The 27,628-nt window shown below is 37.1% G+C and overlaps 4 protein-coding genes and 1 long non-coding RNA gene across 6 annotated transcripts; 2 read left to right on the top strand and 3 right to left on the bottom strand.

Annotated features, from left to right (window-relative positions):
• Nucleotides 1-1,407: 1,407 nt before the first annotated feature.
• LOC143487935 (uncharacterized) lies at nt 1,408-3,563 on the bottom strand. Its single transcript, XR_013124424.1, has 7 exons — nt 3,244-3,563; nt 3,096-3,113; nt 2,829-2,882; nt 2,667-2,706; nt 2,529-2,578; nt 2,367-2,447; nt 1,408-2,181 (listed from the first exon to the last, which is right to left on the bottom strand). It is a non-coding gene; the product is annotated as an uncharacterized LOC143487935 (long non-coding RNA).
• Nucleotides 3,564-4,429: 866 nt separating this feature from the next.
• On the top strand, nt 4,430-11,361 carry rilpl2 (Rab interacting lysosomal protein-like 2). Of its 2 annotated transcripts, none has more exons than XM_076987173.1 (4): nt 4,430-4,930; nt 5,592-5,740; nt 5,867-5,998; nt 10,882-11,361. In XM_076987173.1, exons 1-4 carry the CDS (start codon nt 4,634-4,636, stop codon nt 11,051-11,053), a joined length of 750 nt encoding a protein of 249 aa, XP_076843288.1. In that variant the 5' UTR covers nt 4,430-4,633; the 3' UTR covers nt 11,054-11,361. The 2 variants fall into 2 exon arrangements, with proteins under 2 accessions (XP_076843288.1, XP_076843289.1); XM_076987174.1 differs by lacking the exon at nt 10,882-11,361 and adding an exon at nt 6,790-10,870 and having other exon boundaries at nt 4,439-4,930.
• A 2,336-nt stretch (nt 11,362-13,697) lies between these two features.
• On the bottom strand, nt 13,698-21,676 carry kmt5ab (lysine methyltransferase 5Ab). Its single transcript, XM_076987165.1, has 8 exons — nt 21,498-21,676; nt 21,206-21,303; nt 20,855-20,996; nt 18,863-19,028; nt 18,504-18,594; nt 17,852-17,911; nt 17,571-17,761; nt 13,698-14,646 (listed from the first exon to the last, which is right to left on the bottom strand). Exons 1-8 carry the CDS (start codon nt 21,505-21,507, stop codon nt 14,436-14,438), a joined length of 969 nt encoding a protein of 322 aa, XP_076843280.1. The 5' UTR covers nt 21,508-21,676; the 3' UTR covers nt 13,698-14,435.
• A 975-nt stretch (nt 21,677-22,651) lies between these two features.
• On the top strand, nt 22,652-24,999 carry LOC143487890 (cyclin-dependent kinase 2-associated protein 1-like). Its single transcript, XM_076987167.1, has 4 exons — nt 22,652-22,850; nt 23,442-23,539; nt 24,177-24,303; nt 24,547-24,999. The coding sequence occupies exons 1-4, from the start codon at nt 22,784-22,786 to the stop codon at nt 24,612-24,614; spliced, it is 360 nt and encodes a 119-aa protein (XP_076843282.1). The 5' UTR covers nt 22,652-22,783; the 3' UTR covers nt 24,615-24,999.
• Nucleotides 25,000-25,165: 166 nt separating this feature from the next.
• On the bottom strand, nt 25,166-26,326 carry mtrfr (mitochondrial translation release factor in rescue). The gene is made up of 2 exons (XM_076987166.1): nt 25,776-26,326; nt 25,166-25,607 (listed from the first exon to the last, which is right to left on the bottom strand). Exons 1-2 carry the CDS (start codon nt 26,061-26,063, stop codon nt 25,380-25,382), a joined length of 516 nt encoding a protein of 171 aa, XP_076843281.1. The 5' UTR covers nt 26,064-26,326; the 3' UTR covers nt 25,166-25,379.
• Between the last annotated feature and the right edge of the window lie 1,302 nt (nt 26,327-27,628).

Raw genomic sequence — 27,628 nt, 5'->3', positions numbered from 1 at the left:
ACGTTAGTCAAAATTCCAGCACTTCTCAAACGTGGAACACAGTGCAACATTAAAATTCTTCAGGTAAATGTTCCTTCCCCTGTTTTTGAGGGGTGTTTCTTTATACTACCACACATCGTTACGGGAGGACACTGCAAAAAATGACTTGTAAAACGCGCTCGCGCTCTCACAGGGTCGCGCGCAGCGTGCGGAGTCGAGCGCTACGGTCAGACGCAAAAGTAGAACTGAGCCAAGAAGAAAGCAAAAATATATATTTTTACTAGGGAAAATAAAAATAGTAACGCACAGTTATTTGGATAAGTAACTTTAATCTGATTACTGGACTGGAAATAGTAGCGCGTTATATTACTCGTTACCGAAAAAAGTGGTAAGATTAGAGTAAGGCGTTACTAAGTAACGCGTTACTGACATCACTGGGTAGGAGGGTCTTGAGGATGGAACTTCCAGGCAAGAGGAGGAGAGGTAGACCTAAGAGGAGGTTTATGGATGCAATGGTAGAGGATACGACAGTGGCTGGTGTGTCAGTGGAGGACACTCAGGACAGGGCCAGATAGAGGAGTTTGATCCGCTGTGGGATCAAAACCCCTAAATGGGAATTGCCAAAAGAAGAAGATATAGATCAGGGGTGTCCAAAGTGCCGCCCGCGTTCACATTTTCACTGGCCCACAGCCTCTGTTGACCCTATACCCCTAGTCGACTATGAAAGTCATAGTCAAATGTACCATTCTAACTGCATGGGGGTGCCCAAGGATGCTGCTAAGCATTAGTTGTTACATGAAATGTCTTTGTTTTCGTTATATATAGCCTTTTGTCAAGTAAAATCATCCTAATTTCTGTTAATAAATATTTTTAAATGATGTGTCCACATTAACAATAGGCATCTTCCTTACTACACATTAATAAATCACACCCTGCAGTTGAACGGAGCTGAACACACTATAGGAGTCAGCATCTGCAGAGATTATAATGGCTACTAAAAAAACTTCAAAAGAAAAGTGTGGGAGTATTTTGAAAAAGATAAAGATGAATCAAACAAAGTAAAGTGCAAGTTATGTCATCAACGTCTTTCATTTCACACGACAACAACCAACATGGCATACCATTTAAACTGCATAAGGCGAAAAAATAAACCAGTTCAGCTGTTTGTCATTTCGGTCGGGTCGTGTTATCTTGTCTCGTCGCGGTGCATCTTGGCAAGTAGGCCTATAAACATTTTTTGTTGTTGTTTGCTTTTTAAACCCCGTTACTTGAACCTTTACTTAGAATTTTTTTGCTGTTGTGTGGAAATATATATATTTTTATTTTCAAGCAAGAATATTTTATTTGAAATATTTTTGACATTTTGCACAGTGCCTGTCTGACAGTTCGATGTGTGCACTGCCGGTGACTTTTTTTGTTAATGTTCTCTAATGTTTCATTAAAAAATAAATAAGTAAATAAATAAAGAAATAAAAGCAGAATGAAGCCAACCTACCGTGTTTATTCATTTATCTGAGTGTTTTAGGTTTTTATTTTGAAGTGGAAAAAAGTCCTGAATGAGAACGGGATTCCGTTTAAGGTGCTCTAGATAAAAAAAAAAACCAAATTTGACTATTAGTCAACTAAAGGGAAAATCTGACGAATCAGATTCAACTATGAAAATCCTTAGTTGAAGACACCTCTAGTTGACTCTATTGCCAAATGCGGCTCACATTACAATTTTCTGGCCCGCAACCTCTGTTGACCACAGCATTTTATATTTCACCAAAAAGTTGCCACCCCTGATATAGATGTACACATTATCAGAACTGAGATGGAACTCTGCAAATTGTTGTATCAGTTCGATTAACTGGTGCAACATAAGCACAGGTCATATATATAACACCATGCATACAATTTGCATTGTAGACCAAAAATGTCTTGCTGGTCCATCAAAAATAGACAGATCATTCAGACTGTTCATTACTAGGGTTAGAAACTCATCTTGGACCACCTGCATCGAATCCATCTTCAAATACATCAGCATCATCAGTAAATCTGACCAGCATGTCACAGTTTACTGAATCGGTTGCATCCTTGAAACTTCAGACTGCTCCATCCAAGACATTTGCCTGTGAAATGTTGAACCGGCTGACTCTTCCATGATCAATTGGATGCGACAGGTTTGTGACTATATCGGGTAGTGTAATTTTTACTCCCTCTCTGTAATTACACAAGAGTGACCTACATTGGTAAAGACTCCAGACAGTACACAATTTGCTATTTTACACAAAGCTTCATAAACCTGTAGTATAAGGCAGCTTTCACATGTTACAAGCAATTAAATCTTAAACCTGTAAATGTAAAGAGAAAAATTGTGTTGCCACAGTCAGCAACTGTCAGCTTACATGGTCAAGTCTGGTATAGTCTTAAAATCTACAGACTCTTCATCCTCTTCCACACATGGTGCATAAAGATCTGTGTATTTACTGAAGAGAAATTGACATTTTTACAATGTTACAATGTTGCTTTTTAAGTGATTTACAAAATGAGTCATCATAATTCCTTACCTGTAGCAAGTAGACTTGACCAGATTGTCCTCTGAATCAGATATTACTATCTGAAAAATAAATTGACAAAGGAACCTAAATGTCCGACACAACACAAAACTAAAAGCAAAGAAATTGAACTAAAGCCTGCTTCAATACCTGTTCATAATTTACTGTAGAGGAATGTTCCACTGCACCTCTGAAATATGTTAAAAGTACTAGTTTAGTGCAACAGGGTAATCTTGATTGTTGTATTTCGCGTTCATTTTGCACTGCTTAGTCAGAGGAAAAACTGGTCTAAATGTACGTGTTAGTACTTACACCTCATCTTCGGGTTTGTTGTTGGGTGGACTTCAGTTCTGGTGTTTAAAAATCCTGAGGTTAATAACAAACAATTTGCAAAACAATTAGGTAGTATGTACTGTTCTTCTCTTATGATACACATACTGACCAGCCGGTTCATTAAAGCCACCTCCATGTATCCTCACTCTGTCCATTATCAGCACTACTGACCATATAGATTCAGTTCAGATTCAGTGTTCAGTATTAAGTGTATTTTTTCCTAAGTTGTTTAAAAAAATTACTCACCACAGTGTCAGCCTGCTCCTAGTTGTGATGACAATTGAATTAACATTGCAGATAAAGGAAACAAAAATAATATTAAAATCATAATTATGTCACAGTAATTTAATATATGTTCAAAATATAGTAAAAGTACTACATCAGATCCACAGACCTTGTCTAAAGTGTTTTTGCAGCAATACGAACAAAGAGATCCTGCAATGTGTTTTTCCAATTTCCATTTTATATCCAGCCAATGTGAATGACCTTTCAGTCCCAGGCACATAGACCACCCTAGAGCAATATGGATACAAAAGGACATATGGTCCTTCTTCCATGTCCTTGTAAAACACTAATTTTCTGGACAGCTTGTTTCACCAAATAATGTGCTTCTATCTCTGGGTCAGTAAGTAATGGGAGTGTTTTCCCTCTCACAGGTTTTAAGTCACATCCATGTGGCACCATCAATCTAATGTTTATCTACCAAAATAAACAACAAAGAATAAAACTACTATAATTTTTTATATAACAGCTATTTAAATAGCAAGTAAAACATCAAATTGGTCTACTGATAAAACATGACCTAACTGTAAACACATTCTCTTGCAGCTAGCCATCATTTATACATAAGTTGATCGTCTCTTTGGCCCACAGCTAAAGGCCTGTCTTTCTTTTGATTTGCTGTTTCTGTACTCCATGAAAGATGTAAGATGGGCAAGGCTGTTCAGCTGGAACAAATAAGAGCTAATCAGCATTTTCATCAATTCCAGAGTTATCAATTCCAGTATTGGCTCCAGTGTATCTAGCATTGGCTCCTCCTGGGGATTTGAAATAACATCTGTCCGATTTCCTGCTCTCCCACAAAATAATTTTTTTTTCTGTCACAGGGTTTACATATGTTCTCGTCCCTGTTATTATGCTAAGTTGGCCTCATAATTTGGCAGCCCTTTTCTGATAAAATAAATTGCATTAAAATAAGAAACATCTCTGCTAAAGACAGCTTGCTAGCTAACATTTACAATTCTAGTGTTTACGTTGCTAACTACAGGTAGCCTACAGGTAAAAGTGTTTTGGTAGCTGGTAAAAGTGTTCTGCATCTTGTAAATTTGTTTTTCCCTTCTCGACCACCGATTTGTCGTTTGTACATTTGTTTCGGTAGCCTACTGCTAAAAGTGTTTCGAATCTTGTAAATTAGTTTTTTGCACCTTTGTAAATTTGTTTGCTAAAATGTAAAATCGTTTTGCTCTTCTTGGTCACTGCACTCCAAAACAAGCAGCCTTCTCGGTAATTCGCCCACAGCATTGGCTTTAGCTGTTGCTAGGGTAACTTAAAGCCGATTGGATGCACTTTGGGAAATTTTCATTGGTTGTTTAAGGCATCATTCAACTCTTAGTAGGCCTAAGAAAGCATTTGGTACGAGAAAAGTTCGTAGCTAAGGTTTTCAATTACGCATTTTGTTAGTATTCTTGGATCATTACAGATTGTAGCCTAGTCTACCTAAGATATCTAAAAGCAGTTTAAATTGGTCGTATTTTACACCGAACGTTTGTTTTTACTACAAGGAAATGGGAGATCTACAAGATGGTTTGCCCGTTCTTGCTTTCGAAAAGGACCCGCTGGAACTGACGGTTGAAGATGTTTATGATGTTTCATATGTGATTGGAAAAGACTTGTTAAAAATCACCAGAGGCGGACACGATGTGTCCGATTTACAATTCAAGATTGTTCGTGTATTGGAAATGTTTGAAATAATGGTCAACAGGTATAACCTGTCGCTAGAGGAACTCAGAATGGAGCGAGATAACTTGAAAAGTGAACTGGACAGAGTTGTTGCGGAAGGTTCAAGTGAAAATGTTCACAATGTGAGTCATATGAACACAACGTGTGACTTATTAATGTGAAAGTGCTATTTGAAACGTAAAGTAAAAAATAACGATACTTTGAATTATTGTCTTTGCACCAGCTTGTTCGGTTCATAGGCACTAAATGTTTACAGAATGTTAACGCGACAAATAGTTAGTGTTTTGTGATCTGAGACTATGTGCCGTGCTGGGGTTTTCAACATTTCGGGTGCGTCGTATTGAGACGTCTTATATTAACACTTAACGTATGATTATTTAAATGGAAGTAAAACTGTTCTGACAGTAATCTTACGCAATTCATGATTTTCCCGCTAGTGGGTGTCTTCGAACACCGTAACATTTTGATAATCAGTTCCTTGACTAAATAACCTAAACAATGTACGTCCTGTTCACATTCAGTCTATAAATGGACCAGTGGCTAGCTAAACTTAAGAATCTGGATAACAGTAAAGACAAGTTGATTGTTTTGTAAGTAAATGCATTGATTCGCATGTTGTTTATTTGTTGTCATTTGCAACAAACTGAAGGGCACTGTTTCAGCAATACTGAAACATCTGGTGTAGCTGGAATACTAATAACATTGAGAACCTGTCCTGATATCCATGTTACCAGTTACTTTTCTTTGCAAATAATGACATTTGTTTGGTTTATTGTGTGGCAGATAGTTGGGCCTGACAAACTGGTAGTAGATCTGAAAGACCCCAATCGCCCGCGATTCACTCTGCAGGAGTTAAAAGAGGTTCTACACGAGAGGAATCAACTCAAAGCACAGCTGCTTGTAACACAAGAGGAGTTACATCTCTACAAAAAGTAGCCATTTATCATTCAGTGCCAAGTCAAGTTTTGGGGGGTATTTTATTTATGCACTTAAAAATGAAAAGACTCCTTTAGAAGACTCTTGGATGCTTTAAAATGTTATTTTTCCTTTCCTTGCAGTGGTGTTCTTCCTCAGCCAGAACCAAACATGGTAGAAGTAAACCTAGAGACTCCTCCATCTGGTCCCTGTCTGTCCACCACTACAAAGGCGAATGAAGAAAACAAAGAGGAGAAAACCACTATTCAGAAACTGTAAGTTATTTCATTGGCTTGAAAACCCATTCATTTTCAAAGTTTAAACATTTAATGATTGTGTGTTACAAGGAGTGTTGAAAGATAATGTTTTGTCAATTCACAAAATGTAAATTGTATAAGCTGAGGGATCTAAATCAAATCAATCTGTGGTGTGACTTTCTTTAACTGAAACTTCCAGAAAAGTTCTTTTCATGGCAGGATGTGCTATATTCCATGCATATTCCAGAGCTGGTGGAACTTGGAAAGTGAAGAAATAAACAGTTCTTCAAATGTGCATGTAGCAGTACCAAAATTGTCATCAACGTATCTCAGAAATACTAAAGGAACAAGTCCAGTATATTGTTCAAAAAATGTTTTGCAACAAACCCATAGATTTAGAGAAGAGATTTACAAAGATTTACATAGGATGGTCCCAATTTAGTACCCAATCTAATTTGTCTTATTTATGAGTAGCTCTTGGAGTCAAAGGTGAACCATTTTTAAAGTATATAAACTAGTATTATTCTTTTGTTGGTACAACACAAATAACATTCTATTGGGAAATATAAAATTCAGTGTGTAACTTGTGTGAATGTACATGGTGCACCAAAGGAACCCTAGATAGTCTTTAATTGGTTAGCTAAACTGCTGTGGAAGTTCTGCCTTTCAACATGCTTTTGGAGCCTTTAGTAAAAGGTGACACTTTCCCTTATTCAGCTGATTGACTGCACTGCTGAATTTACAGATGAAGAGGAGGCATCATTTGTTGGTACTACAGCATACCAACCTTCTCTTTCTTCCTCTTGCAGGTTCTCATTCAGAAGAAAATGAATTGTTTAGGATGGGCATCTAATACCTGAAACCAAAGAGACATGTAAAATGTAAAGAAACATTTTAGTGGTTGACAGATTTTTTGAGTTCAGAGGATATATTCAGACAATATATCAGAGATAAATTTTTGAAAGACCATCAAAAGGAGAGACTGTGTTTTGTCTATTGAAATGCCAGTTTTATATGTTTTAAATCATCTAATGGTAAAAATCAGAAATAAGGCACGTTTTACAAAATCTTTGACTTTTTGTGACCATATATGATTGTATTATAAGAATTTAAGGTGAACTTCCCTACTTATATTATTATAGGAATTCCTATAATATAAATTTCTAAATCATTAATTCAGAATACTCAAGAACTCTTGTTTTTGTTCAGTTGATTTTTGTACATTTTTGTCAGTGCTCCAGTGAACTGAAAATTTGCCTTAATCTTCAGGTATGTATTGAATGTATAAAAATGTATTAATCTTAAAACCTAAAATTTTAACTCTAATCATAAGGGTAGACTCCTAGATTCCTTCAACTTAATCTGATGAGTTGAAGTATGGCCCTGTGTCTGTGTTTGAGAACATGTACCAGGCATTTGAAGACCTGGTTATGTTTACAGTGCAGTTAAGGGCCTATACTTTTCTCCATACAAACTATGTCAGTGAAGAATATAATTAGCAATGAAGGCTTTAATGAAATGGCAAATTCAACAGGCACACCCTTTGCAACTAGAACAGCTTTAACTCTTCTGGAAAGGTTGCCGAGAAGTTTTAGGAGTGTGTTTATGGGGAGTTTTGACCATTCTTACAGAATGCTATCTGCAATGGTTGTTTTGTTCATGAAATTTGGTTAACAGGTGTGTGACAGGAAATATAATACCGGTACCACAACAGGATGACCAGAGGAAATTAACCTTAATTTATCTAATTATGATGTTTCACCATTACAGAAATATATGAAAAATGTATTGCATGTGTAATACTGTCTAAAATATTTAATTTAATCCTAAAATAATGAGCAAAAGCCCAGTGTTCTGTATATTTGTGATGTGTTTGTCTTTTGCTAATGTAGTTGGTTTAAAGAGGCACCTCTCTAGATCACATTCAGTATATGAAATATATTGTCTTTGAAACAATTTCAAGTAATACCCTATTTACCATCTATTTTGAACAGATTTCTAATTTCCAAGTGTTAAACACTACAATTTATAAATTTTGTCTGATTTGTAAGCATATTTTGTAAATAAAATAGAATGGATATGGAAGTAGAACACATAATATTTGACTGTTTGTGATGACAGAGGAATCATTGAGAAGGACCTTGGATAAACTCCACAAATACTGTTCTTTATTTTGCATTTGTGTAAATACATCAACCAAACATCCATAAACAAAGTTTATTTTGCACACATTCTCTTATAAACTCTGATGATGAGACTGGCAGCGTGTCATCGCTAGCTCTACAGGTCATATACAGGTAACTTGAACGAGACCTAAGTGTGGAGAAACGCCGGAATGTGCTACCTTAAGACAAGGAAAGGTATTATGATCGGTATGCAATATACATGCTAAAGTATGTATATCGATCTCTTTATACCTATACTATACATGTATTGGATTATAGGATGTAACATCTGTCTTGTAATTTAATATTGTGTGGCCATCTTTGAGCAGGCATCACCTATACCCATGGGTTCCCCGCAGGCCTGCGGGGAGAGGACAGGAGGTCAAGGGTTTTGAGTAGTGAGACTGCATGCAGAAGAGAGAGCATGCGCATTATATACTTGTCATTTGATTCCGGCCAAGTAAGGTCATGATCTCTTAATATCTTCTGATAATGGACACATTTCGTTTCTCATACTGCTAGACCTCAGTGCTGCTTTTGACACCATTGATCATAATATTCTACTTAATAGACTGGAGACACTCATTGGCATAAGAGGTCAAGCACTCTCCTGGTTCAGGTCCTACCTGACAGATCGTTACCAATTTGTGCTAGTAAATAACGAATGCTCTGAGCATTCTAAAGTAAAGTATGGTGTCCCACAAGGATCTGTACTGGGCCCCATATTATTCTCATTATATATGCTACCACTGGGCACTATCATTTGTAGGCATGGTATTAGCTTCCATTGCTATGCAGATGATACTCAGTTGTATATATCTGCTAATCCAGATGATACCACCACAACTCTCAAGATTGAGAACTGCGTCCAGGATATTAAAAACTGGATGGCGTCTAATTTTCTTAAACTAAATTCTGACAAGACTGAGGTACTGATTCTTGGGTCTAAAGCTGTTAGAACAATTGGGCTGATATTCCCCTTACCCTAGATGGTTTTTCAGTAACACCAAAATCTACTGCAAAAAGTTTAGGTGTCACTATTGATTCTGATCTCTCATTTGACAGACATGTATGCAATGTCACTAAGGCTGCCTTTTTCCATTTATGTAATATCGCCAAGCTGAGACACTTTCATTAGCTGATGCAGAGAAGCTAGTTCATGCTTTTGTCTCTTCGAGATTGGACTACTGTAATAATCTTCTAATTGGATGCTCTAAACCAGGCGTACTCAACTAAATTTGTCCGCGGTCCAATTTTGGCAGATACCTGTGACCTGAGGTCCGGGGGGGGGGGGTGTTTTGTCCGAAACGATATGTGGTAGAAACACCCCTCAAAACAGGGGAATGAACATTTACCTGACCAATTTTAATGTTGCTATGTGTTTCAGGTTTGAAAAGTGCTGGAATTTAGGTTAAAGTACTTTAAAATGCTTGAAATTGTAACTACTTGGTTTCACAACAAATCTGTCTGACTGAATAGTTCTTTTGTATTAGGTTAACAAATACGAGCCTCTTGTAATTCCAGGACGAAACATCAGAACGTGAAGATTGGGCGTTTTTAAAATAAACAACCATTAAATAATGTGATAAAAAGCGAATTATTTCGAGTATATGTATAAATATTTAACTTAATTATGTTTAACATGCTGGGAAATATTGAAATGGACCTTGAAAGTGACGTACAAGTGCTTGAACTCCACCTTATAAAGGTGTATGATTATGTAGCGATTACGTTATTTTCGCCGCGCTGACCCTCGCGCCGCTCGCGAAGCGTCAACCAGGCTTGTAGCCCGGGGGGGGTGGGGGTGGCGAACGTAAGTTGTTGAGCGGGGTGGCAAACGTACACTCGTGACGGAGTGTTTTTTCAATAGCCCTGAAATAAAATAAATGTTACGGTTTTGTTTTGGTCCGTATCCAGTTAATCAGGAATGAGATTGGGTCCGGACAGGACTGCGTTCGCAGGCTAGAACCGCGGTCCGCCAGTTGAGTACCCCTGCTCTAAACAGTCCATAAAGAAGCTACAACTTGTACAAAATGCCGCAGCTAGAGTCCTAACCAAGGCTAGGAAATTCGATCATATTAGTCCCACTCTCGCCGCACTACACTGGCTGCCGATTAAATATCGCATTGAATTTAAAGTTCTCCTGTTAACCTATAAGGTGTTAAATGGTCTTGCCCCACAATATCTGAGTGAACTCATTGATTACTACAACCCATCTCGCCCTTTGCGCTCCCAAAATGCTGGATTTCTCCTAGTTCCAAAAATTAGTAAAACTACAGCCGGAGGCAGAGCTTTCTCTTTTAAAGCCCCTCAATTATGGAATAGCCTTCCAGCTCCAATCCGAGATTCTGACACAGTTCCAATCTTTAAATCTAGACTTAAGACTCACCTGTTTAATCAAGCCTTCAGCTAAAATTCCCCTTGTAAGGTGTAGGGGCTTGGGGGCCCCCAGACGTTGAGATTTCTGGTGATCTGAGATGTTGATGCTGTCATCCAGCTGTGTCTTGGCATCACTCTATTTGTGACTATGACTTGACTGGAAAGCAATGTCTCAGTGAGCCCTCATGCCTGTGGTCACCTCTGAACCCCTCCCTTTAGTTATGCTGCTATAGATTAGTCTGCCGGAGCCACATGCTGATCACTGGCACGTGAGCTACGTACATTTAAATCAACGGTGGTTTAAATTCATGTCCACTCAGTCTGTATTGTCTATCTTCTTGCATGGCTCTACCCAAGACGATTGGATACAGGCACCTGCAGGCACCTTGGGGATGGTCTGGCTGCCGGTGGATGTGCTGATGCCGGGGTTCACCTGGGGAGTAACACTGCAGTCAGAGCCTACAATACCAGCATCACTGCTCCGACACGGAATGAAAGCCTGGCATTCATCAACAGACATTTACAGTGACAATATCAAAACCCAGAACTTTCAATTCTACCTTTTACCTAGTCTGATTGTGTGAATTGTGTGTGACTTGTGTATTTGTGTGTTAACGGGCCGCCCAATGGAGGATGGGTTCCCTTTTGAGTCTTGGTTCTCCCGAGGTTTCTTCCTATTCCCCACCATCATAGGGAGTTTTCCTCGCCACTGTCGCCTTTGGCTTGCTCATTAGGGTTCTGGACCCATAGTATTGTTAACCTTGTAAATCCTGTAAAGCTGCTTTGCGACAACTTGAGTTGTTAAAAGCGCTATACAAATAAACTTTGATTGATTGATGTACATAGTATGACTTATTTATCCATACCAGATAAGTGAACTTATCTATCTATCTTTCTGTCTATCTCTCTTTCTCTTTGTCAGTGATGGTGTATTTGTTGGGCTGAGAGGGGTACATATGGTATGTTATTCACTTAATATGCATTCCGTAATAATTGTTTGAAATATAATTTTCAGCCTCAACACCACACTAAAAAGATGTCAAAATTCAAATGTTAAAGGGAGAATGGCGCCTCTCCTGTTTGCAATAACATTGATACCAACAATCTGTGTCAAAATGCATTTTGAAAATGCAGTCCGAGCAGAAAGCATTTTCATTTTATGGTCTTCCACTACAGTCAAATTAGATTCCATCAACCTTCCAATCAGATTCCACAGCCCTCCACTTTATTCAGACAGTCGGGTTCCACAGCTTTCCCCCTCATGGAGCCAATCAGGACAGGACTATAACACGCTACAGGTGAGTTTTTTTAAACATGGCCAGTAGTGCTCATTAGACTAATTCACTGGGTAGTAGACGAGTCCTTATGGTGAACTTACACTCGATTAGTGTGAAAGGTTAATCAAGTGGCAGACATCTGCCTTATCTGGTGCTGATGTGTTGTTACTGCCAAATTGAGAGCTGTGGCTGAGCACCTGAGTGTGCCTCGAACTACAGCGGTAGTTACTCTTTGGATTACCCTACATGTAGCTGTTTGCTTATCACCTGGTCCACTGCCTGTTTTATTCTGACATTGTCTGACACTCCCAACAGCCAAAAGTGTTTTGTACAACATACAATTGCAGCTTTACAAATGTATGTCCAGATACATAATGGCCAAGCCATGTGTTACAGTGGCAAGGAAAAACTGACGGGATTTAGGAAGAAACCTTGGGAGAACCAGGACTCGAAGGAATCCTCGTGTACGGGCTTTACTGAATGTCACATCCAGCTTTCTAACAAGCTAAAAAGCTATCATAATCTTATGAAATGAACATCCAAACCTCTGTAAATCAAACCTTGCACATAAGGGATAGAGATTATTCATTTTCATTGTTCAGAAACTAAATATTGACATCTATCAGTATAGAGTAGAAAGTATAAAATGTACAGAAAGCACTTTTTTATTAATTGCATGCTTGATTTTCCTTTATGCTTTAAAGTGTCTTTTTTGCTCATAACAGTTTGTAATGATTCATTGAATATATTTGGAGTTTGGAACTTGGCCACTTTTTATTGCATCTTATACAAGGCAAAACTCCATTTCTTCTAGGTTAACCCATAACGGCAAGGGCAAGATATGATGATGCCCAGAGAACAGTGACAGGATGGCCTACGCTGAAAACAAAGTTAATAAAGAAACAAAACCCACACTGACTAACCCAATTCAGTGACTCTTAGCTTTAGCTCTTCTGTACTTGACAACAAATGTGCCTACATCATTAGAGCTTGTGGAAGTCTTTTTTTTTCAGCCAATGATAGCCTTCATGTGATTGCAGTCTTGGGAAGGAGTGTCACTGGACAATTGGAAGAAGACATTGCTAATGTGGTCATAGCCTGAATAAACACTGAACAGTCAAGAGAATGATGAACTCTAGCAGTAGCAGTTTAAGGTACACATTCCTGAATGCAATTGAGTTTAAGGATCAAATGCTCAGAAATTTAGTTACAAATGCTGGAAAACATGTATATTGCAATTATCATTTGGTAATACAAAATCAGGTTAACTTTGGTGGAAAACAAGTATCAGTAACAGCAAATAACAACACATGGATTACTGACATATTTTACAATTAGTATATAAGGTGCTATATATTTTGTATATTTTTGAGCACTGCACTACAAAAAATGCCCTCTTGGGCACTCCGCAATGTAGGATTTCTCAGTTTAGCGAGTCCAAAATCAAGGCTGTCCAGTGTTGAGGGGCATTCCTATTGAACAATCTTCAACTTTGAGCTTAACGGGTTAAACTGAGAAATCCTGCTTTGTGCAATATCTCCCTGAACATCTCCAAATGAGCCAGACCTAGCCAACAAATTATATTAGCATGTTAGACCTGGTTTCAGTATATGTATCACTTTTTGAGGTGGTTTGTACAGGAACCCTATGAATAAGCTTTTCATTGTTTCTGGACACGTCAGAATCATATGATATTGATGATTAAATCACTTTCTTCTAGAAGCGATGTACGAGTAGAATGAATGCATGTATTCATTTTTGCATTTGTATTCCACATAATGATTTAAGGTTTCTTCAAACGTGGTCATGTTCACAAGTACAGAACATATTCGACTGCATGCAAGCATGTTTGTGATGCTTCAAGAATCCTTTACATACGACTATTGGTAATAAATAACGTATTTTTATCTTGAACCTCAGGTTACTTTATTGCACAGCATGTGATTCATATAATACAGCACTATGTATAATACAAAATCTAGCTATATGTACAGGTAATTTATAGTTTCCATGCTCTTGGAATAGCCTTTGAGTTTGCTCCACATATTTTGGTAATATATTTTAAAAATCTGTCTGAAAATGTATTAAGCATGACTTCTCAAATCTGAACATTATGCTCATTAATGCATTAAATACCACAAAATCATATCCATATAAAATGCAGTTCTAAAAAATGTGCATACATTTCATATTATGATGCATATAAAAAAAAGATCATAATTTGAAAATGGACAAATGCATAAAATTGTATTAAATTATACAGACCATAGCTGTGCCACTGGAGTATTTAAGTAACTTTACAATGGTTTAGTATTACCAACCTGAATCTCTAATTTTCACCTTATGCATGGACTGTCTTGTTTCTAAACAAAATAACTTGCTCTCAACAAAATAAAGCTTTAGCCAATTTTACAGCATCATCCCGGACTTTAAAGCCCTTTATGAATGCTTTCATCAACTACATAGCTCATAAAAGACTATTTTGATTGCATACATTTAACAGTTGTTGAGAAACAAATACATAGACAACATGGTGAGAAAACTGAGACCTCAACATGGATCTGCACACAAACATTAATTTTAAAGTTCTGAATTACATGAATGCAAAGCACAACATCTCTATGTCCAGTGTTGTCAGTCCTTGAGCCAGGGGTGAGCAGCCAGAGCTTCTTTACTACGATCTCCATAGTCATAAAGAAGCTCTTCTTCTACTTTAATGTCTCTGGACGCCACCAAGATGAGATGAGGTACATCCTTTATGTTATGCACCTTCGTCTGGCAGTTCCCATTTTTGCTGTGGTTTATCAGTCGTCCCAAGCGGTCACTCTCCTTAGTAGCATCCACACTAGAAAGGAAGGAGCGAGGTGGAAAGATAAATATATTTTATTGGATTGATCTTAAAACAATAGTGTGAAATTATGCACAACTGTTATCACCCATACAGAATTTAGTCTGGGGAGTTTATAGAGGTTGGTTTTAAATAGGAGTGGGGTGCAATTTTAGAGAAATCTTGATCCCCACGAGAGTGGAGAATGATGGGACAGCCAACACTGGCCAAGGCACAACAGAGACTGTAGAGGGATGAAGGAACAGGCAGTTAAGAAGGAGCAAGACTATTAAGAGGCTTCAGTATGAGTAGGATAATTTTTAATGGAAGCAATATTCAAGCAGAAAAGAATGGAGATTACATGTGCCGAGTCAAGCAGATGTGAGAAAAGACAGGAACCAGAATTCTCCACCAGTTGAAGTATGTGATGCAAAAATAAATTGTTAAATAAATAAATACTTTTATAAATCAAGACAAATGTGACTTGAGAATGAGAGGCTGTAGCAAATCACAGAGCATGTTCTTTTTTGTTTCATTGTTTTGTTTCATTTGCAAAATACAGTGAGTTCCCGCTTAACGATGGACCGGAGTTATGACTGCCTTTTTTTTTTTTTTATTTCGCGCGGAGGAGCAGTGGCAGCACTGGGGAGTGTAGTGGGGTGTTGTGTACGATAAGCTGAGGCAGCGCAGCCTCCACCGCAGCCCTTCTCACGCTGTATGCACACACAAGAACGTTGTTAGGTTATATCTATACTGTATGTAAATACTATAAAAAAATTATAAGAATATTTAAATACATTATAAAAACAACATAAGTATCCAGTAAAAAGAACCATGGAACATTAAGGTTGCCTGCCATTAATACTTAACCCAAGTCATGCTTAACGACGAAAACTGCTTTACGACAGACTTTTCAGTCTCTAACCCAGTCATTAAGTGGGGACTCACTGTAATGGAAAGTACTTTATTATAATCTGTTCATAAAAATTAAAATGGCATTGGACCAAATATAGTAGGATGGCCATTCCATTCAGAAGTACTGAAAATGTTTCTCCTTGTCAATATTACGCATTTGATGAACAAGCATATTAAAATTCACCCTGCATGTAGTGTGTATACATGCCAAAACTTATGACGCTGCTCTGCTATGGCCACACTAGAGCTGGGCGATGAATCGATATTATCTATTAATTCGAATTTACAGTTAAGGACGATGTGTTTTTAATGTGTGTTAGTGTACCATATTTAGAATATTTAATAATTAATCTTTAGATAAATTGATAATAAATAAGTCAGGTAATCATTATAGTGAAATAAAAAACTAAGTTCTATTAATATTCTGAGAAAATGCTGTAACCTAAAGATTTAGATTAGACACAATATGTTAAAAACAGGCATGATTAATTATTTATTCATTACTGTTAGTAAATTATAGGATACCAAACAACTCAAAGAAATTATGCAAATAAAGTTTAAAAGAATTACAAGTATTATGATTATAGTTAGTTTTTATATATAAAATATTTAATAAATATTTTGTGTTGGTTTATTAGGACATACATTTTGTGCTTTTGTTCATGTATTACACCTTACGCCGTAAGGCGGCCATGATGAACCAGATCGTCTGACTACCTGTACCGGCTCAAAAACAAAAACAATTTCTTATATTTCTGATAAAAATTAAACTTAATCAAAATAAAGATAAAATACTGAATTTATCTTGTATCTACCTCTGAAGCTCTTCTGATGTCTGAAATACAGGCGGTCCCGGGGTTACGACATTGATCCATCGTAAATCGATTTTCGGTGTAAATCGGAACATACGTACATACTGTACGTAAATAACGTACTATACGCAGTTATCCTATCCTAAAGCTAGCCTTTTGGCAAATACCTTTATCCATAGCTGCGTTTAACTAATCCTGACGCCGCGCACACCAAACACCAAGTTCCGTTTACGACGCAGAACCACTTAGGTCCAAAGAGGCTTTATACAGTAAATGGGAGATGTGTAGTAACCACGAAAAATTGTAACTTGGGAACCTCGTAAGGATCATATTTCGGCCTCAAAACAGATAGCATGCGCGCACGTGTGGTTTATCATTATGATTTGAGGGATTTTTCCCCCCCTCAAATTTTTTTTTTCTCGCGGACTTGTCGGTACGCCGGAATTCTGGCGTGGCGCCTGAAAACTATCAGGCCTGTAAGTATTATATCGCGATCAATTCTTAGTGTTGACTTGTAAAAAAAACTTGTGAAAACCGCGAACCTGGCAACTATGGGTGGAGGTATAAACGATATATGGTAGTATAAAGAAACACCCCTCAAAAACAGGGGAAGGAACATTTACCAGACGAATTTTAATGTTGCTTTGTATTCCAGGTTTGAAAAGTGAATTTAGGCTAAAGTGAGGGCAGCCCTGTTCTTAATCAGAATGTAGACAGCGTGACTGTCAGTAAGCAATATGCAACAATTGTTAAATTGTATTTGTTTTCCATTTTATTAAAAAGGGCACCAAATTATTTATATCTATTTATTTTTTGAGGGTGTGTTTTATTTATTTATTTTAAGTTTGAGGGTGCATTGTGTCAGTGCTTAAACTATGTTGGAGAAAGCCTTCTAAAAATTACTGAATGTTCTCACTTGTTTACAATTGTTTTTTGCTTGTTTCTGGTTGCACTTTAACCCCAAAGGGGAAATTTAAGTGAAAAATAAATTAAAACTTTTTTTTAACCATTCCTTTATCATCTGTAGTTTTTTAGTAGAGGAAAATAGATTCATTAAAATCGTAAATCGGATTTAAAAAAATTAATCGAAGATTTTTTTGGAGGGCCATATCGCCCAGCTCTAGGCTGCACCATTTAATTTTCCCTGGTCGAAATGATACAATTATGTATGTAAAGAATATACATCCATAGGCAGTTCCATCTGACAAGACTCACCAGTAGTTGTTGTTCAAGTAGCGGAAATAGTACATGTAGCAGCCTTTTGTGGGGTCTTGTGCGTACTGTGCCTCTCTGTTCTTGGCATCATCCATTTCAAGCAAATCCCCATGATACTCAACAACAAACTGGCCTTTATGAAATTCTCGGTCTGCAAAAACACCTCTTCCTTTTCCTTCAACATATCTAACCTGTTTAAAGGACAAATTAATTGTCTTTTCAAATCCATCAAAAGGACAACTTTATACGACAAGGAAAAGATGTTCTTATCAAAGACATACCTTGAGTCCGTCTTCCACATTGCTTGTGATTAGGTCATCGATGCGTTGTTGTTCTTCACACTGTTCATAACAAAATGCCCATGTTTGATAAAAACAAAATACACACAATTCTAAGATAAAATTATAATAATTAGTTTCTTGTTATCATAAGTGAGATGTCCATGGTATAAGTGGTGTTTTATTACTGCTCCGTAAGTTTAAAGATGATGTTCACTCACATTTCGAGTTATTAACATTTAAGGTTTTTTGTGTATTTTCTTTAGAACTTAAATCTGTACGTCTGAATATCATATCATATCAAAACGTCATTTTATAGATGAAGAAAACAAAGACCAATTTTTCAACACATTTTGCCATTACAAAATCCAGGAAGAATCCTGACAAAAAAAATTACAAGTTGAACTTGCATCTGTCAGCCAATGTGATATCAGTGAATTTCAATACTTTGACAACTATGGAATTGGAATGGCAGCTGGTTTAAATGTGCTTAAATATTAATCATTTTTAATAATTGCAATAAAAATGACATGATTAGCCACCATAATTATATCATTTCATGCTTTACAGTCTTCCCAAAATAATTTTGATGCCAATCTCATCACAAATCCATTTCTGTTCCAGAATTTTCATAGCAGCATGGGAACCAACTCACCTTAAGCTCAGCCTTACTTTTTCTGGAGCTCCTTCTAATAGGATAATAATCTGTAACCTTGCGGTTTTGTTGTAGATTTTTGCTTTCTGCTCTGGAAATAAGCAAAATGCAAAAGGAGATGGTTAGCTCTAGTTTAGAGGTCAGATGATGACCTCGGCCACTCCCGTAATCTACACAACTTCGTCTACCAGCAATTTCATCTACTTTTTGTGTAGATTTAACTTTTCTGCAAAAGAAAAAGTCTCACATTTAAAATCTGACCTTTTATAATGGCACAAGATTTTTTTTTTTTCTTCAAAATCTAGAGATCATTGGTCCAGTTATTGTGAACATATTTTACAGTAATAAGTCACACATACTTTTTCTGTGTTCTGTGTTTAGAATGATTTCTCGGTTCAGATTTGTTTGAGGTTGCACATGCAGGTCCATCTTCTCCCAGCACTACAACGGTCCCATTAGGTCCAAAAGATGAGGCTTGACCATCACTTTTTTCTTTAGTCAAACGTAACTCTATGGTAAGACTCGCTGTTTAGACAGAGAAGAAACCATCAGGCAAAGCAACAACAAAGACTACACATTGACATTGGACAATTGTGCCCTACTTGTTATTTTCCTTAAAATGAAGCAATATTTTCTGAAAAACAATGCGCTGACAGTACCAAGACCTGGGTAACAAAATTATGTTCATCATGTTCATATAATATACATTATCTAGGATGTTTACGGATTACCTTTGTGTCAATGGTTCTGTTCAAAACAGCCTACTACATACTACTAGCTTACTGACCCAAATCAGTATCCAGTATGTGACCAAAATGAATTTTCCCAGTACGCAAAACATCCCTGGATGTTAAGCAAAAATAAAAAAAATAAAAACACCCACCATGGTGGATGCCAGTGGGAAGAGAAACGTATGTATACTTTTATATAATTATTACAAAGCCATTTGGCTAGTTCAATGGTGTTTTCTAAGCAACCACTAACTATAGCTTTAAAGCCTGTTAACTAAATTTCCTACCAGAGGCTATTGTCAGGATAAATTATCAAAATTATGATCAGAAAAAGTGGATCAGACATTTTTGAAGCAATTCCTTTGTTGTTGTTTTTATGTAATATTTAATCACATATATCCTATGGTGCTAACATTTCAGTTAATTAGAGATAAACAGCCAGCCAGCATTTTCTCTTATTTTCAGGGGTACTGGTACTCCATGTAGGGGGCTAGACACACCCATGTTCTGAATCTATCACAAATAAAATATCCTCATGTATTTCTCCAATACTGAAAACATCTATATGCAGCACATAAGGAATACGTTTGTTTCCTTTATCCTGGTTTCAGAGTTTGAAAGAGTTCATACACTTGATGGCAAAATGGACCCTATTAACATTGAATTTCAATATTGGACAAGAATGAATTGATTGCAAAATTCTGTAAACATTAATATCAGTTATTTTGTAGGTTGCTGGTATTTAGCCCTGTGGGTTCCAGTAGTGCTAAATGTGTGCTAGACTATTCTTAGCTGTCTACGAATGCCAAGTAGGTGCTTTGTACCAACATTAAACTTCTATTCCAGAATTAAAGCTATGACTGTAGATGTTCTGGAAGACTTTTCCTCATTCATTCTCCACCTTCTCTCCTCATTTCTTTTCAAAACTGATAAACAGTCAGATATCTCAGGAAGAATGGCAAATCTTTGGTGTCAGAAAATAAACAGGTGGAACATTACACGTTCGCGTAACCCTGTAGTATGTTTTGCTTTTGTTGCATACTGGAAACTGTGTCTCTATCCGAAATGCCATACTTCCCTCCTATACAGTACGCAACAAAGGGTAGCATGTTACAATACATGGGTTACTGAAAACAGGAGCAATTTTGAAGTATGTAATTGCTGCACACTGTCCTATCCCATGATTCAACTGTTGCATTTATCTACAGTCGTATGACGTCATAACATCATAGGTAAAATGGCGGACGTAGTATGTCTGAGGTTGTAGCATACTGCCCAGACACCTACTGCCTTAATGGTTGAGCAGAACGTACTGCACTGAAATATAGTGCCTACTGTTAAAGTACAGCATTTCAGATTGAGCATGTATACAAGTGCGTGCAGTACGTAGTATACAGTATGTAGTAGGCCAATTCGAACAGAGCCAATATTTCTTCTTACAGAAGATAAACGCTGCGTAAATAAACGCTCAGTTACGTATGTTGAAATAAACATTAGTTAATGGTACAATCGAGTCGTTAATTGAAAAATCGTTGCAACATGCGTGAACAAATAAAATGAGCAACGTGCATTCAGGCAAGTTTGACTAATAAAAACCCATAATTTGTGTGAAAACTTTACCTTCTCCGTGCTTTCTTATCTCACTCACGGTGCATGTCGGTGAATTTTCTTCATGAATAGGGAAGAGGGGGTTGTTACGATGTGGAGAACTAGGATTACCTGGATTTATAAAAGAATGCAGTGTTTGCTGTTCTTGGCCCGTCTGGAAAAAATGAATGATTTCCGTAAGACTTAACTAAACATACACATCTATCAGTTAAGGGGGAAATGAGCACGGTGAATCTCCAGCTGCGATTTGCAATGTTTCGAGTAGCTAACGCCAGTTATATTAATATATTATAAAAGCTCTGCATTTGGTCAAAATACTGCTAGGTACCTCGGCTATATTACCGGGAGACACCCAAGTCTTACCTTTTTCACCTCGTTCTTGTTCTCTTTGGCTTCCTTCTCCACATTATGTTTGCAGGGGCTTTCGAGGCTTCGCTCGACCAGCAGGTTTTTCTTTTTGCCTTAAAACAAATTGAAAAAATCTAAGATAGCTCATTTTAACCAACTAGTTAAGCGTTGTAACTAGTTAAGATTGCACATCACGTTTAACCCATACACAATGTCACGAATAACAACGGAACGAGGATAAATGTTCAGTCTGGTTCTCCCACCAGGTCACTAGTTAACCTAAATATCGTAGATGGTTCGTGCTTACCTTTGCCCATTTCAGTTAGCTACAGTCTTTGATCTAGGAGACTACCGTTCCCCAAATACCAATATATTTAGCTAATTACTTAGTTCGTCTAATATCACCAAGGAAGCTCACTAGGTCGATTAAACGTAAACTTTCCTTGTGTTGCTGCTGGAACATTGAAGGTGTGTGTGTTGTTTTTTTTTTTGGTTTTTTAAAAATCTACTCCATGTGTGATTGGTCAGCCGTAAGAGGAGGAGGATCCTGATTGGCCAATGTTACTCAGACCTTTACTGGGCTGCAATGAATTCAGAAAAAAAACGTGTTTGGAAGTGAGTTGAAGAATTTATATTAATGCATATGTTCGCATTAGTTTATACAGGAATGTCTAGCCTCAAATTACTTGGACTACTACGATTACTTAGATTACTTGCCTGCCATTAAACAATTTTTGATCATGAGAAAATGAGAAGTACCCCAACGTTTGTATTAGTACCAAATTGTATAGCTATCTACAGTCTCCCAACATAATAGTTTATTACTAATTTAAAATACTTAATGGGACTTTTTTACTCACCATCTATGTATCTATGTATATATATATATATATATATATATATATATATATATATATATATATATATATATATATATATATATATATATATATATAATATACACACACACACATATATATAATACAATATAAAATCTAAATATAAAATATTTATTCCTATTAGAATATTCTACAAAGGTACAGAGGGGATTGGTAATAATTAAACAATTTATTCATCGATGCATATGCAATTAATTGGGTTTCAGTAAGTCTTCAGTTGGGCTTCAATAATTCTAGGATAGGCAACAGACTAGAATATACTAATGCATTCTTTACAAATTATTATTATTATTTTTGTGGTTAAAGCCTAAAATTCATTATTGTGTTATGTAACATATATGTTGTCTTTCATATATTGTTACAGTGATTACTTTTTAAAAGTTTGACTAAGTCGTGTATTTTACAATACTCACAGAAAAAAATAGAAATAATTTATTATACAGGAAACTATATAGTAAAGCCTGTCGAATCTTCTGACACTGATAATTTATTGTTAAATAACGCCCGGCTGCATGAATTGTGACTTTACAGGTCGACTGACCATGCATTTGCTAATGTAATATTATTGCATCGTGGGTGTCAATATAAAGTGACGGCCATATTTGCCGGTGCTGCTGTGCTGTAAACAAAAAGTGTCGGAGGGAGACAGAGACGCTTCAGTGATTTCAGGACGTTTTTAATTCTTCAATTTATAATGTCTCTGGGAATGTCTTATAAACCTAACGTCCATCAACACGTTCCGGGAACTTCCGTGAATCAAGGTATGGTAAATTCGATCAATATTTTTTAGTATATCTTCTATTTATTTCGATGCAAGATTCGATGTTGTAATGAATACCTGGGGAAAGCCCGTGTCTGTAGTTTTTGTCCAGTTGCATATATGGGGTCAGATCCTGCGAGCCGATTCATATCCGCCATTATTAGCCTACCAATCATAAATTCCGTTCCATTTTCCCGAGTAAAGTTTAAGAACGAAAGTTCGCCAACAGAACGAAACCGCACTTTCTCTGTATGTTTCGCACTGTTCATTGTAGTAAAATGTACTCGAAACGTATCACTAAGATGTTTAATTCTACCCGTTCCGCTTCCTCCATGATTGTCTTCCCAAAAGGCTAATGATTGATCTGGATGAGGAACGTTCTTTGACCCTTTGATGACACCCAGCGCTTACACTGGTGTATTGCATGTTGCCTTGAATATTAAGGGAATTCATACTTAGACAAAACAGAATGAAAATGTGGCGTAATACTGTCGAGGATGCAAGACAGAATAACGCTGATTCAAATATGTTTCACATGTTGTTCAAGAAAAAAACTGTATTTAATTCTGTTTGCTTTTGTCTCAACAAATAGCTACAACTGTACATTCTCAGTCTCCAAGCTTGGCAGCACTGCAATCTTATAGATCTGTTGTGAATGACTTTGGTCCACCATCTTTGGGGTTTTCACAGGTAAGCTTATACCTTTCTTAGTTTAAATGAATTGTGGTGCTTGGATTTAAGCACCAAAATACTTTTTGCACCTACCATTGATTTCAGGAATATTCCAACTTAATAATGATATTTGAATTTATATTTGAAAACCCACCATTTTATAGAAACTCTGTTCAAACATCACTCTGGCCTTGTAATAAGCACACCATTATTATAAGTGCATTTATAGACTGATGAGTTGTCCATCCATTGCCATAAACAGTTAATCAGCCACCATTTCTACTCTGTATTGCTGGTCACTTTACTGGCCACAGAACAGCCATTTTCAGCACTGATAGTGTTAGTGTCATGGTTGGGGTTGGTGGTAATAGTTTATGACGCATGACAGTGTTAGGATTCATATACTCGTCACTGTTACTCGAAAGTATACAGCCAACAGCTCCTTTGCTGAATTAGACTCTAGAGGATGGCTATCACAAAATGTCCACGGCAACAGATGAGGTATAGACTCTGAAGGTAGGTGTTTCTAATAAAGTGACTATTCAGTGTAGATTTAAATACCACTATGTATGAAAGCAGTGCTTATAACAAATGTAGGCTACCTGATAGGCACTTTATGTGAATTTCTTTAATAATAATCAATTGTTTATTGCAGACCACTAGTGGAACACAAGTGCCTCAAAGCAAATATGCCGAGCTGTTAGCCATTATTGAAGAGCTGGGGAAAGAAATCAGGCCAACCTATGCTGGGAGCAAAACCGCCATGGAGAGGCTAAAACGTGGTAAGAATATAACAACTATTGTGCTACAGTATGAGAAACAATAGATTTGGTCATTTGGAATAATCTCTAAGATGAAGGCACATTCTAGGCACATTAGTGATTAAACAACCATGTAAGGGAATTTCTTAGTCTCTGTATTGTATAGACTTAATGCAGTTACTATTTATTACTCTCTAACACTTCTCCTGAAAAGTTGTGATTAAAGGAGATTCAAAACTTGCTATGTTTATCTCTACTTTCAAGGCATCATCCATGCCAGGGGTCTAGTGCGGGAGTGTCTGGCAGAAACTGAAAGAAATGCAAGGTCCTGAAGGGCAGTACACACCAGAACCATGATTCTGTTTCCTAGGGATGGGAAAGAAGGTGGCAACAGTTAACAGGCTTTCTTTTTTTACTTCATCTTCACCAGAACAACAAACAGCCCCAAAATGTGTAACTAAAGGCTTGTTACGCCTGTGAAAATGTAGCCGGATATGTAATGACAGAAACATGTCAGAGTTGTACTTGACAGGAACTTCCTGAATTTATTTATGTTCCCAATTGGGAATAATGTATTTTCTCTATGGCTTAAACAGTTTTAAAATAAGTTGGAGCTTTGCATGTTACGTTTAAATGCCCCTTTTCTGTTTACTATGAATGCGTGGCTGAATTGAGGGCATTTCAAAATACATAGGGACTTTAGAATGTGACAAACAATTTTGGTACAATACTGTTTGCATCTTTGTATTTATTACCTAGTGTAATAAATAAAACATATTTTCATGTAAATTTGTTGACTCAGTTACATCTCAAACTCTTTGTACGAAATAAATAATGAAATAACTTTAATTATTTTACCTTTTAACCTTGCATGAAAAATTCAGACATGATGCAACATTTTAATATAACACATAGATAAACACATACGTCAAGTCGTTGCAACGGGACAGGGGTATCTGTAAATACATACAATTTCAATCCTCTGTATGGATATGCTCATGAGCGATATTAGATGCGTTTGCGTGTCAGCATACAAGTTCAAACGTTGTTGAAGAAAATGTTTGTGAAATCTTCACAGCCAGCTTATTCAGGCCTGCTTATTCTGTTGTCTGTCCTTGATTTGACGCTGAAAACATCGATTTGAAACGTCTTTTTTTCTCAAGATTTTCGTTTACTTTCTTGCGTTTTTCTTGTTTTCTTACCCTGGACTCTTCTTTGATTTTCAGTATCTCGCTATCTTCACCTTTGTATATCACGTCAAGTTTTTCACGCAAGATTTCTCGTGCACGCTTCCTATTTAATTCCACCGATCTGGTTTGGTGACACTGGAAAAAAATTGAATAAAAGTAACTGTGATGTCGGAACATTTTAATATAAGTTCATGTTTCCATGGAACGCTTGTATGCTGAGGTAAAAAGAAAGAAATAAGCATATATTAAACGGTTCATACGAGATTTATTTTTCAACTATTGAATTTAATTAAACCGGTTTACCTTTACGACAAGACCTGTGGGGATATGCTTTAAGACTACACAGTTACTGGTTTTGTTAGTAGCTTGTCCACCTGGTCCAAAGCCACGGACAAACTGTTCGTCCAAGTCATTCTCATGTAATTCTGGCAGATCAATCTGGTATTTTTTTCCTGCTTTCTGGATTACAGGCCAGCCGACGGTTGGACTTGGCCAAGCTGGAGGGCGTCCTAGATTGAAGGTGGCCCGGGTTAACCGGGTCAGTCTTCCTGCATACAGGACCACCTGCTGAACGAAAAGCCAAGTTGGCATTGTGCGTGGTCAAACAACAAATCCCCTGAAAATGTGGGCAGCTGCGTGTGAAATCCTATAACTTTTATAGAGGCATCAACAAAGCATTCATGAACCACATTTTGGAAAGCACATTTTCTATAGTAGCTACGAGCTATGACATGATAACGAAGCTCTCTAATGCAGACCACGTTTCTTGATCTTCAGACTAATGAGATTCTGCCCGCTACAACAACAGTCCACAGAGCGCAAGTACGTTGAGAGAAATCATGGAGGAGCTTCCGCCTTACAGTTCTTCCTTACAGTTCTTCTTCCTTACGGTTCTTCTTCGTCGTCCGTGGTGCAGTAACGATGACTGCATACTGCCACCTGCTGAAACCTGGAACAGAAGTCAAGGCCCTCTCCCCAGAATTTAACGAGGTCGAGTGCCACATCCACAAGTTAAAAACGTTGAGGTGTCTTATTCCGCACTGCACTATCAATATTAAATTGTATTCTCTGTAACACAATGATATATGGAGGCAAGGTAAAGAAACCAATGTATAAATAAAATTTTGTAAATTAGTATTGACTTTGACTCTAAATAAATTTGACTTTGATATTACATTCCTCAAACAGACTTACGTCATTATTATTATATTATTATATAACAGCAGTTCTTTGGTGGTATTGGTATGTTATGTATTAGGACTAAGTATCAGTAATAAGTAACCATGGATTTGTAGTGTAATCTCTTGAAGCATTATTGTTTGTGTGCTGTATTTTGGCTCCTTATGCTTCTCGTCCATCTGTGTGGCAGGTGGCAGGTATGTTTGTTACTGTGCATATTACTGCTAAAATTAGCTAAAAAAGACTACATGCTGTGTCACTTGTTGAATTATAAATACAGGTTTCTACACCAGAACATTTAATAAGTTGCTCAACTTTGTTTCTGACAGTGTGTTGACACCATTCTTGCTCAATAGTTGCGATGCTGGTGTAAGACAGAACTACACATGTGATCATACCCCAGTTACCATACCCCATGTAAGAGAGTAAGCAGTCGTTTAAAGTAACAGGCACTCAAAGACATTCTGTGCAGGGCTGTTTTAGTGGTATTTTCACCAAAGAACTCAGCGTGACTTAACATTACTTAACTTGACAGTAGAGTTTAAAAGCTTGTCACTTTTTGTGTTGTAGTGGGAAAGTCGAGTGGAAACTCAGGAGTATTGTCATGTCATGTTATTGACATGCACAAGTCCTCTTTTTAATTTTTGATGCTGTTTAACATGTTATAAACACTAATCATAGTTTTGGTAGAAAAAAGCTTTCATTGAAATGACAAATATACTAGTGTTTGAGGTTCCAGCACCTTGCAAACTAATGTTAGCACAATGTTGCCAGGCGGGACAAGTTCATCTCCGTAAGAGACAGTTAAACCTAATGTCTCCTGATGATCAGTGCTTATCATTGCTAACTCTCCAGTTAAAAAGTACCACAGGGACAACTACCCCCTTTGTAAAACATATCATCTCCCTTTCCACCCCCTTTGGATGTGTTATCAATATTTTCACTCTAACCACAATTTACACACAAAGCAGTCGTAA

This window comes from Brachyhypopomus gauderio, unplaced genomic scaffold, assembly GCF_052324685.1.
Source record: "Brachyhypopomus gauderio isolate BG-103 unplaced genomic scaffold, BGAUD_0.2 sc51, whole genome shotgun sequence".
Classification (NCBI taxonomy): domain Eukaryota; kingdom Metazoa; phylum Chordata; class Actinopteri; order Gymnotiformes; family Hypopomidae; genus Brachyhypopomus; species Brachyhypopomus gauderio.
This window is presented reverse-complemented; position numbering and strand designations above follow the sequence as displayed.